General features: G+C 44.7%; 1 protein-coding gene across 1 annotated transcript in view; it reads left to right on the top strand.

The window, feature by feature from the left end:
- Positions 1-893: 893 nt before the first annotated feature.
- The window catches only part of LOC148220195 (endogenous retrovirus group K member 8 Gag polyprotein-like), a 190,351-nt gene continuing 179,393 nt past the window's right edge, over positions 894-11,851 (top strand). Inside the window, exon 1 of the mRNA XM_088155799.1 lies at positions 894-902. Coding sequence (XP_088011925.1) covers positions 894-902 — 9 coding nt within the window. The remainder of the gene's footprint in view (positions 903-11,851) is intronic.

Raw genomic sequence — 11,851 nt, 5'->3', positions numbered from 1 at the left:
TAGCACCTTTATAAATCTCCTGCAGGCCAATAAAACCAAGCCCTGCCCCATGGATATTTTAGTCAATGCCCCTCTGCTACAGAAACTACGTATTACGGACAATACCGGAGCTATTTCTGGATAAGCAAATAAAACTAGGGACTAGAGAGGTATTAAGACCTCAAAAAACCCTTAGGACCAAAAACCCATGCAGGCCTCCACCCCAAAAGACATGAATTCCAACAACATAGCCAATAACTGCTTTATACCAGCACAAAATAATTTGAACCAAATTATTATTAGAACAGGGTTTTTTTCCCACTTTCTCAAGCCCCGAGATGGGCGCCAATATATTTGTCCTGGTTTTGGGCAAATTTGGGGGAAAACTTCCAGAAGGAGCCCCCAGACAGCAAACCCCACGACTCCTCCCCCCCCACCACCGGGTTCGGGAAGAATTTTTTTAGAGAAGAGTGGGAGAAAAAACTTGTTTATTTAACAAGCAAGACACTCCCCAGCACAGGGAAAAAAAACAACACCAGCTGACAAAAAAACACTTTCACCGTTCTGAAGGGATGACAAACTTAGTTTTATTGTCGAGTGGTTGCTCAGTTACCAGTCTCCGGCGCTGGGGAATGACTGCTGCAGGTGACAGAATGCAGACTCCCGGTGTTTCTTGGGGTTTCCCAGGTCCCCGTCCAGAACAGGTTCAGATGGTATCCAGGAGAGGGAGGGGACGGGGTGGAAAAGAAAACAGTCCAGGGAAAAAGTTGGACTGCCTAGCTGAACTAACTAATAAGCAAAAAGCAAGGGCAAAGTGAAGGAAAGAAAAAGAGGCAGAAGCGAGCAAGCAGGCAAGCAAGCAGGCAAGCAAGCAAGCAAGCAAGCCGAGCTAAAACCTTTCCTAAACATAGACAATGGGGGAGGTAAGCCGGCTGATAACAAGACAAAACAAAGCTTCACTTTCAGAAACAGTCCTGGAAGCACAGGACATAATACCAAACATAATTAGAACACACGATTGGAGATACAAACACCATAACATCACCCTAGGACACGGGGACAATGGGTTCCGGTGTAGTCAGCAAGCGGGGAAGAAGAGCCTTCAGGTGTTGTCTGTTGTTGGGGGGGCGATTCATGTGAACTCTTCCTTTCTTGTACCCTGCCACTAGTATTGTTGCTAAAATTGTTTGTTTTCTCATCCAAGTGACAAAATCAGCACACTTAATGAGGGATGAAGAGGGAGCAGCGACCTCAGAACAGGAGGAAGAAGAAGCAGAGCCTGCTGTCCTCCAGAAGAAAAAAACACTACCAGCCAACTTTGCATCATCTGTGAACTTCCTGGGCTTGTGCTCTATCCCCTTGTCCAGATCACTGATAAAGATATTAAACAGGACTGGGCCCAAGACTGAGCCTTGGGGACCAGCTGGATGAACTCTATTTCCCACCACTCTGTGGGCCTGGCCATCACCCAGTTTGTCACCCAGCAAACAACCCACCAATTCCAAACCATAAGCAGACAGTTTCCTCAGGAGAATGATGTGAGACTCATTGCAAAAAGGATCAGGGAGATGCCTAGGAAGAGTCTCAGGTGAATCCAGGAGACTATAGTGGAGGACTATTCAGTTTTCCAATCAATTTGCTTAAAAAACTCTACAAAACCGTAACAAACAAACAATCAAAGCAGACCAAACAAACACACAAAAAATCCCAAACAATAATTCCCAAAGAGACAAAAAAGGCCACAAAAAAGCCTACAAAAAAACACCCATACTGGAAAAAAACACCAAACCAAACACATCAAAAAATCAGGGTGAAGGTTTTGAGTAACTAAAAAAATAAGAAAACAAAACAAAAAACCCCAGAAAGTCACATTTCTAAAGGTGCTGTCCCAGCCTCTTCTCTCAGCAGGGAGGACATCCTGAAGTGGAGCCAGTTGGAAGAAAGCGGCACAGGGCAGCACCTGGGCCATTGTCACAGGACGGCCCTGTGGCTGCCCCATTGCCAAAACCTGGACACATAAATCAAACACAGGTATGCACATGTGCTTAGACACAGCAAAAATATATTTGTCTGAAAAGAATACTGGTCCATTTCTATCACTGGAAAGAGCATAATGCCTCGTCTCAGCTTTCTTTTCAGTCATTACAAATGTTTCAAAAATATAGGAGTGAAGAAAATGGAAATATCCAAGATCAACATGAGGACCAATAACAAAGATTCCATTTTTGAAACTGCATTGGGAATCCTCTGCAGGAATTGACTCAGAGCTCTAAGATTTACAAATAAGACCAAGAGTATTGGAGTCAATACAACATAGTGTCTGGAGACTTCAGCTGGTTGCCTTGATTTCTCAAATATGATGAAGCACCTTAGCAACTGGAGCTGCCAGTTCTCTCAGGGCCCTGACATGCCTCTGGGGGGGTCCCATGGTCTTGCATGCTCAGGTTCCTCAAGTGGTCTGAAAGCTGACCTGCTACTATGGCTTAGAATGAAGTCCACCAGTCCAATAAGGGTTGAGATGTGGAAATAGTGACTGGCAGTAAAAATTGAGACCAACACTTGTTGAGTGCCTCAGCCTTCTCCTTGTCTGTTGTCACTAGTCCTGTCTGGCTTATGGGGGTGGGGGGGAATAGGGGAGGTGTGATAGGTTTCTTTTCATCTTCCTTTTCCCACTGAAATACCCGTAGGTGCCTTTATTATTCTTATTTTTGGCATGCTTTTCCAAATTCAGCTTCAACTGAGCCTTAGCTATACTGATCCCATCCTCACACACTCATGTGTTACCACTGTATTTTTCCCATGATTTGTCTCGCTGTGTATTGTCTGCATATTACCTTCTTGCATGCCATCTATTAATTTTCAATAACCTTCTGTCTTTACCTCGTTTAAAAAAAAAAACGTTTTGAACCTTTTCACCTCAGAAATTCACCTGGGAAACCCAAAATCCCCAAAATTCACCCCGAAGTCCCCCCTGGGATGCCCAGCACTCACCTGGCAACTCCCAAAATTCCACAAATTCACCCCAAAATTCACCTGGGACCACCAAATCCCAGGGCTTCAGCCCAAAATCCCACCTGCAACCCCCAAAAACCCTCAAATGACCCCCAAGACCCAGTCCTTCCAACAACTTCCAAATTCACCCCAAAATGTCTCCAATCCCCCTCAAAACCCACCCAGATACCCCCAAATCCACCAAATTAACTCAAAGACCCATCCGGGACTCCCAAAAATCACCAAAATTCCCTGGAATATCCACCTGCATCCCCCCAAATTCATCCCAAAATTCTCGCACGACTCCCAAATGCACACCTAGATACCCCAAAATCGCCAGAATTCACCCCAAAATCCGCCTGGCATCCCCAAAACTCACCTGAGAGCCCTAAAATTCACATGTATACCCTAAAATTCACCAAATTTACCCCAAAATTCCCCTGAGATCCCTAGAATTCCACAAATTCCCACTAAAATTCAACTGGGACTCCCCACATTCCACAAATTCACCCCTGTCCTGGGGTGCCATGCAAAAATGTGTATTCTATCACCATCTGTTAAAATGTGGGACGGGTGGTTATCCTTATCTCTGTGGGAGATATCCCCTGCTGATGTGCCATCTGATAAGATCAGGGGGATGATCATCGTTATCTTTTCACAACCCATCCTTCCTCCAGAAGATATATTCTGTTAATGGGCCATTAAGTCCTATTGTGTGACTGATAAGATTACATCATCCCATTGGGAGATGCTCCAGCCAGGGGGAGGAGCCAAACATTTCCTACCAAAATAAATACTGAGATTTGGAACACCAAAGCAGTCCTTTCCACTGGATCCCAGAGGAAGTCGGACCTTTTTCCACATCATCTCTGGATCTTCAGAGGAAAACTGCACCTTCTACAGGAGCACTGCTTCAACTGAACCACATCTGTCATTCAGGAGGACTGCAGCCACCATTTATACGAACTGCTACCAACACCCTGACTAACAGGGTGTCAGGTTGTATTTCTGACTTGGTTGGTGGTTTTTCTTTTATATTATTGCATGTATTTTATTTTTTCTCTTTTCTCCTATTAAATTGTATTACTGACTTGGAGTCTCGCACTGGTTTTACTTTCAAACCAACACAACCCCAAACCTCGCTACCCGGGATCCACCAAAATTCCAAAAACTCTCCCCCAAATTCAACCTGGGACCCCTCAAAACTCATCTGAATCTCCCCAAATCCCCCCCGCCCCAAATTCTCCTGGGAACCCCCAAATCCCCAGAATTCAACCCAAAATTCACCTGGGACCCCAAAAACCTCCAAATTCACACCAAAATGATTGGCAACTTTACACACTCCATTTTCCCACAAAAGGATCTAGAGCTGAATCATTAAAAAACCCGGTATAATCACTAAGACCCTCTAACTAAGTAAAGTTAGAAAGTGGTATGTTTATTCACCGGCGGGCGGCACGGGAGTCACCTCCGAAAGGCGTGACGCCCCTAAACAAGGTTCTTTTCCATCTATTTATTCACCAAGATCTTACATACAATACATATGCATAACCCCAGCACCTCCCATCCCCATCCCATATTAAAATGAGCCCATTAGTCCTTCACGCGTGCACAGCTCTTCTCTTGAATTGGGTTGGTGGTCGCAAAATGGGTCAGTGGTCTCGAAGGATGAAGTCAGGAGAGTCTTCATCAGGTCTCAGTGACCCTCTGGCACGATCCAAGGCTCCGTGCTTCATGGTTAGCAGTTTACTTACTTTATGTTCTTCTGTACGTAAATTTATAATAGCAGATAATTATACCAATTAGCTCTAGCCTAAGCATCTAGTAATTATTAACCTACCATTTACCTGCCTAAATTACATCTTGGCCATGGAAACTACTTCTACTCTTAGCAAAAATCTTAACTTTTTAAAACCATGATTCATTCCCCACTCCTTCTTCAAAGTTAGTAAATTCTTTTCCTAATAACAATGCTTTGGTTACTTTTCATGCTTTGACAGTTTTGGTAGGGAAAGTTTCTGGCCACCCTGAAAAGGTACCTATTAATACCAATAGGTATTGTTACCCCCCTCTCCTGGGTAGTTCTGAAAAATCAATTTGCCATTGTTGCCCAGGCCCATAGCCTTTTTCAATTTGTCCTGTCCTAGGGTGATGTTATGGTGTTTCTATCTCCAATCGTGTGTCCTGATTATGTTTGGTATTATGTCCTGTGCTTCCAGGACTGAGTCTGAGAGTGAAGCTTTGTTTTGTCTTGTTATCAGCCGGCTCACCTCCCCCATGGTCTATGTTTAGGAGAGGTTTTAGCTCGGCTTGCTTGCTTGCCTGCTTGCTTGCTTGCCTGCTTGCTCGCTTCTGCCTTTTTCTTTCCTTCGCTTTGCCCTTGCTTTCTGCTTATTAGTTAGTTCAGCTAGGCAGTCCAACTTTTTCCCTGGACTGTTTTCTCTTCCACCCCGTCCCCTCCCTCTCCTGGATACCATCTGAACGGACGGGGACCTGGGAAACCCCAAGAAACACCGGGAGGCTACACTTTGTCACCTGCAGCAGTCATCCCCAGCGCCAGAGACTGATAACTGCGCGACCACTCGCCAGAGAGACTGAACTTGTCATCCCTTCAGAACGGTGAAAGAGTTTTTTGTCAGCTGGTGTTGTTTTTTTCCCTGTGCTGGGGAGTGTCTTGCTTGTTAAATAAACAGGTTTTTTCTCCCACTCTTCTCCAAGGAAATTCTTCCCGAACCCGGTGGGGTGGGGGGGGGAGGAGTCGTGGGGTTTGCTGTCTGGGGGCTCCTCCTGGAGGTTTTCCCCCAAATTTGGCCGAAACCAGGACAGTCCAGGCTTTGGTTTAGGAATATTCTTGGGATTAGTTTGGAGGCAAGGCTACATTGGCGAGTCACCTGAATTACTGCACTTTGCAAGTTTCTGGCCATGATTTGATCTTTCAAACAATTGTGCAGAGCATCAATTCCCCAATGTGTTTTCTCATGGTCCTTTTTCACTAATAACCATAACATGTAAGAGGGGATCACAAGCCTACCTTTTCCTCTGTCTGTAATAGCCCACCCCTCTTGGTTATAAGTCCTGTTTTCTTCTCTAATGAGCTTTTTGTCCCTTTTATTGTATCTTGGCTTACCTTCCATAGAAATTTGCCCATCTAGAATTAAAGCTGCCTCAATTGTTTTAATAATTACCTTACCTTTAGCTGTTTCTTTTGCCTTTCTCTCCACCAGCTCATTTCCTTTTTCCAATTCAGAGCTCACTTTTTGGTGTATACATGTTGATTTCTTTTCTTTTAGCTAGCTCTAAGGCCTGGGTTAAAGTGATTATTTCAGCCTTCTGTGCAGAGGTGTTTGTTGGCAATGGTCCAGACTCTATCACCTCTCTATTGTGGTATCCGCATACCCAGCATATCTTTTTCCACTGATGATGTAGATGCTCCCATCAGTGAACCAAGTTGCAGCGTCCTCGAGAGGGGTGTCCTTCAGATCCAGGCGACTGGAGTAAGTGGCTTCAATGGTCTCCCGGCAGTCATGGATCACTGGTTCTCCCATACTCCCGCTGAGGAAAGAAGCTGGATTGACAGTGTTAGTTACCACAATTTCAACATCATCTTGTTCTACTAGTATGGCCTGGTACTTTAGAAATCTTTGTGGGGAAAGCCAATGTCTTCCTTTCACCTCCAGGACTGCAGCTTCTGGCCTAGGGTGAATTTGTGTGCCTCCTACTGCTGCAACAGCTCTGAGGCACCCTGGCCACCCCTTGGCTGCCGTGTCCAGCTGTTTGGAGAGGTAGGCGACTGCCCTCCAGTACGGGCCCAGGTCTTGTGCTGGTATTCCCAGAGCAATCCCCTGCTTTTTGTGAGAAAACAGAAAGAATGGTTTACTCACATCTGGAAGTCCCAGGGCTGGAGCTGACATGAGAGCCTTCTTTAGTTGGTCAAAGGCTCATGTTGCTTCTTTCATCCGTTGGAGATCTCTGCTTCCTTCCATAATCAAGGTATATAGGGGTTTGACTAACAGCCCATAATTGTAAATCCACAGTCTGCACCACCCTGTCATGCCCAAGAAGGTTCTCAGTTCTTTCACTGTTTGGGGTTTTGGGGTCTGGCATATTGTTTCCTTGCAATCCCGTCCCAAGATTCTTTGTCCAGCACTAATCTCATAGCCCGGATAGACAACTGTTCGTCTCACCTTCTGGGCTTTCTTCTGGGATACTCGATACCCCTGTAGACCCCAAAAAATTTAGGAGGCTTACCGTCCACTCCATACATGCTTCTTGAGTTTTGCTAGCTATCAGGAGGTCCTCCACATACTGTAACAGCTGTCCTTCTCTTGATGGAGCTTCCCAGGATTCTAGATCTTTTGCCAGCTCTTCTCCAAATATGGTAGGGGAATTCTTGAACTCCTGGGGTAGTACACACCATGTGAGCTGAGTTTTACCTCCAGTTTTGGGATTTTCCCATTCAAATGCAAAAATTTTCTGGCTGGTTTCATGGAGAGGAAGGCAAAAAAAAGCATCCTTTAAATCTAAAACAGTAAACCAGGTTAGTTTGGATGTTAAACGAGTTAACAAGGTGTAGGGGTTGGCTACCGCTGGTAACAGCTCGCAAATCTTGTACTAACCTGTATGATCCATCGGGCTTTTTTACGGACAAAATAGGAGTATTAAAATCAGATTGACATTTTTTTAGTAGTCCTATTTGCAAAAAGTTCTTAATTACTGGACTAATCCCTTCCCTACTTTCCTTTTTTAAGGGGTATTGTCTAATTTTAACTGGTTGTTTTCCTTCTTTAAGCCGGATTTGTACTGGTAGAGCATTCTTTGCTCTCGCTGGTATATTGGAGGCCCACACCCCAGGGAGCAGCTGATCTATTATTTTCTTAATAATTTCTTCTTTGTTTTCAGCCACAATATCTTTGGTTATTAGCATTACATTTAACAGTTCCACGTATTGCTGATCATTTACCTCCAAAGTAATTTCCCCATTTTTGAATATTATTTTTGTTTTTAATAGTTCCAATAGATTCTTACCCAAAAGTGCTAATGGAGCATTGGGCATATATAAAAACCTGTGAATTCCCCATTGTTTCCCAAACTTATATTTCAATGGGCTACAAAAATAAGCCCTTTCAGATTGGCCAGTTGCCCCCTTTACCATGACATAATCATCTGTTATTGGTATTAAGGCTTTATTTAACATCCAATATGTTGCTCCTGTGTTTATCAAATTTTTTTTTTCTTTGTTCCCTACTTTTATTATAACCAGAGGGTCTCCTAGGGTAAGATCCTCTGCTCCATTCCTCTTTTCAATCTCCTCTTCTTTGATCATCACTTTTTCTTCCTTCTGGATACTGGAGTTGAAATAGAAATTGCTTTAACTAAAGTGGGGGATGGAACATAGGCTGGAGTCTGGATAGAAGAAGAAATCTCAGGAGGTGGAATGGGACTGGAGTGGGGGATGGGACATAGAAATTTCAGGAGGTGGAATGAGGGAATAGGAGCTGAAGTAACGCGAGCTGGCTTTTTTTCAGAAGTAGAAGGTAAAGCAGGAGTTGAGGTTAATAACCGTCTCAAATTTGCTTCCCCTCTCACCCCGCTTTGCCTTTTAGCGGGTGGTTCAAACAAATTCCCCAATTCTTATTCCAGAGGGTTAGCTGGATACACCTTATCAGGGTGTGTGCAGTGTTGGTTTATGGAGCATGCACTACAACATTATTTTAACTTAGCCTCATTGTCTTTTTCTAAGACCAATACCAAGGGGTCAGAGGGGGATCTGAGTTCACAATCTTTCTGCCACTCAAGGTGATTCAGGAGAAAAAAAACCCAAAAAACCAAAACAGTCAGAGTAAGTCACCTCCTCCCATTTCTGTGTCTGAAAAATAACATAAGCTGTAACAAAGTTTCATAATGTAAATATCCAACTGAGGGCCACATGGCTCCCCCCTCAAGTTTATAAAGTGGTCACCATTGTGTACAAAACTTTACAAGGGTCTTTTGGTTCTCTGAGTCTCCATACCCCACTAGCTCCTTCCAATGTGCCAAAATGCACCCCAAAGGACAAGTTTTAGGGATCTCTTTACTCTGGTTAGTTCCCGTCATCCCTCCTTAACAAAACTGGTACTCTGCTTTAATTCTTATTATCTTGTCCATTGCTTCTTGTCCTGCTTTTCACTCAGCAAGTGAAAAGTCAGTCCTTTCCCTAGACATTTCTTACAGCCCACAGCTCAGGTACTAAATGTAACTTTCCACTTATCAGCTCGATCAAGGAGCTGTTGTTTACATTTACTGTGCTGGTTAGCAGAAGAACGATAGTAATAGCACCCAGGCACAAGGCCAACCTCTAGATGCACCAAAAACTGCAAGAAAATTCTTACAAATACAAGCTATTTCATTCACTCTTTCTTAACTTTCTAAATTTTCCACAGCTTGTTGCTCCCAATCCAAAGCCACAAGTCCTCCAGCAGATGTCTGATGTAAACTTTTAAAATATGTTTTCTTATTTCTCCTATCTGTCCACTAGTTTACTGAATTCACAAACTCCTATGGGTCAAGCCCAAACCACTGAGGTAAAGGAATTCTTTCTATTCATCTGGTTAGATTGGATCCTTAAACTGACGCTGCTCTTATTCTGATTTCAACAATCTACAAACACAGCCTCTGTACTTAAAATCATAACTAAACTCTTGTCAAGGACTTTTTCCTTCCCAAACTGGTCCTGTCTTTTGTCTTCCATTTACTTCACTAGTATTCATGTCTCATTTCCTAATAAACTCTTTCACTCAGGCTGTGCTTCCCTTATAACTTTTTGCACAAGTCAAAAGGCACTATTGCCTCAGAAATACAGTTAAAGTGAATAGTGTCTTTGGTAACCAGAGCACACACACCACAGTCACAGCAGGGAGGGAGTTTTTAAGGATTTCATGCACCCCACTTGCTTCGTTTTTCCCCAGCCGTTTCAGTCGCCCGAGAACGGAACCACGGGTCCAAACTCCCACTCACTTCGTGCTAATAGCACGTCTCAACAAGCTCTCTCTCAACCACTCTCACAATCAGGACACACTCACACAGTTCAACGACCATACACCAGGATTTTTCCTTTACAAGTGCTAGCCCCACAATGCTAGCGAACAAAGCCCTCTACGGCACAACAAATGGCAAAATCTACTGCCAGCAACTACAGACTGAGCCCTTTCGGCTCGGTATAACAAGATTCTCTGCTGGCAACCAAGTACAAGCAAATACCAAACAAGTCTTGCAAGCACACAGAGGCACAAGTTGTGCGAGGGACGTCTCCCACGACTTACCAACGGCCTTACCGGACCACGCGTACGCCTTACAGATCACAAGTTAAATTGTTTCAATTTTTAAACATACCCTTTTGTCTGGAGATTTGGAAGTCAGGAGTCCTTGTCTGCTGCTGGATGAACAGTTCGGGCAGCGGAGCCCTGTCTTCCAGGAATATCCAGGGGGCGCCCCGAGGGGTCCACTACCCGGGCTGGTCTCACAGCCGAGCAGAGCCTCCTCCTGGCCTGGCTCGCCAAACGAATCATTTAAAAAACCCGGTATAATCACGGACAAAGACCCTCTAACTAATTAAAGTTAGAAAGTGGTATGTTTATTCACCGGCGGGCGGCACAGGAGTCACCTCCGAAAGGCGTGACGGCCCTGAACAAGGTTCTTTGCCATCTATTTATTCCCCAAGATCTTACATACAATACATATGCATAACCCCAGCACATCCCATCCCCATCCCATATTAAAAAGAGCCCATTAGTCCTTCACGAGTGCACAGCTCTTCTCTTGAATTGGGTCGGTGGTCTCGAAATGGGTCAGTGGTCTCGAAGGATGAAGTCAGGAGAGTCTTCATCAGGTCTCAGTGACCCTCTGGCACGATCCAAGGCTCCATGCTTCATGGTTAGCAGTTTACTTATTTTAAGTTCTTCTGTACGTAAATTTATAATAGCAGATAATTATACCAATTAGCTCTAGCCTAAGCATCTAGTAATTATTAACCTACTGTGATAGGTTGACTTAGGAAGAAGAAACTCAGAAGAGATTCTTCCTAAGGGAATTTCCTCTGTGGGGGTTGGGATACCTGCAACAGCCAATTAGAGAAAGTTAGTTCGCTCCGTGAACACACATTTTGAGGAAGGTAATCCGGAACTGACCCTCTTTGTCTTCCGGCGGCTGAGCAGGTAACACCAAGCCAAGCTTCCCTCTCCCCCATGCGGGGGGGGGGGGGGGGGGGAGGCTCGGGAGGCCGCTTGGGCCCCGTTTGCCAACGAGGGGGACCCGATGGCCGGGGGGAGAAAAAGTTGTGTGATAAGACCTTCACGGCTTCCTCCTCCACGGGCCTGCGGCTCTGGCGTGGGAGGGGAGGCCGACTCTTGCTGCTGCTGGCCGGGCCGGGCCTGCCCGGGTGGCCATGAGCAGTGTGGGGCTGCAGCCCAGCCCCAGAAAGGCTGATTAACACCTCAGCCGCCCCCCCAGCGCGGCCTGAGCCTGGCCCAACTTTAGTAGTTGTGTTAAAATTTAACTCTTTAGTGTTCAGATAAGATTTGCAAAGCCTCCAGCCTTTCCTTTGAATATGAAAGGGAATAAGAAGATTTCTGAAGTCAGTGATGTAAGAGCTAAGTTTTTAAGATGGAAGGAGAATGAGAAGATGCTGAAATGGCTGAAAATCTTTTTGTGAAATTGTAGGAATGAACTGATGTACTCAATATTCCTATAAACCATGGAAAGAGACATGGGGGGATGGAAATGTTCCATTTAATAGGTGATTTGACTAAGAGCACCTGTGTTGAGAATTTCTGTCCTGAGAAAAGAAGGGGATTTTGGTTTTCTAGAGATGAAGCCTGAGCAGAGAAAAAGGAGACAGAGAGAATCT

Source organism: Sturnus vulgaris, chromosome W (assembly GCF_052056855.1).
Source record: "Sturnus vulgaris isolate bStuVul1 chromosome W, bStuVul1.hap1, whole genome shotgun sequence".
Classification (NCBI taxonomy): domain Eukaryota; kingdom Metazoa; phylum Chordata; class Aves; order Passeriformes; family Sturnidae; genus Sturnus; species Sturnus vulgaris.
The sequence above is the reverse complement of the archived record's forward strand: the minus strand, read 5'-3'. Positions and strand labels throughout refer to the sequence as shown.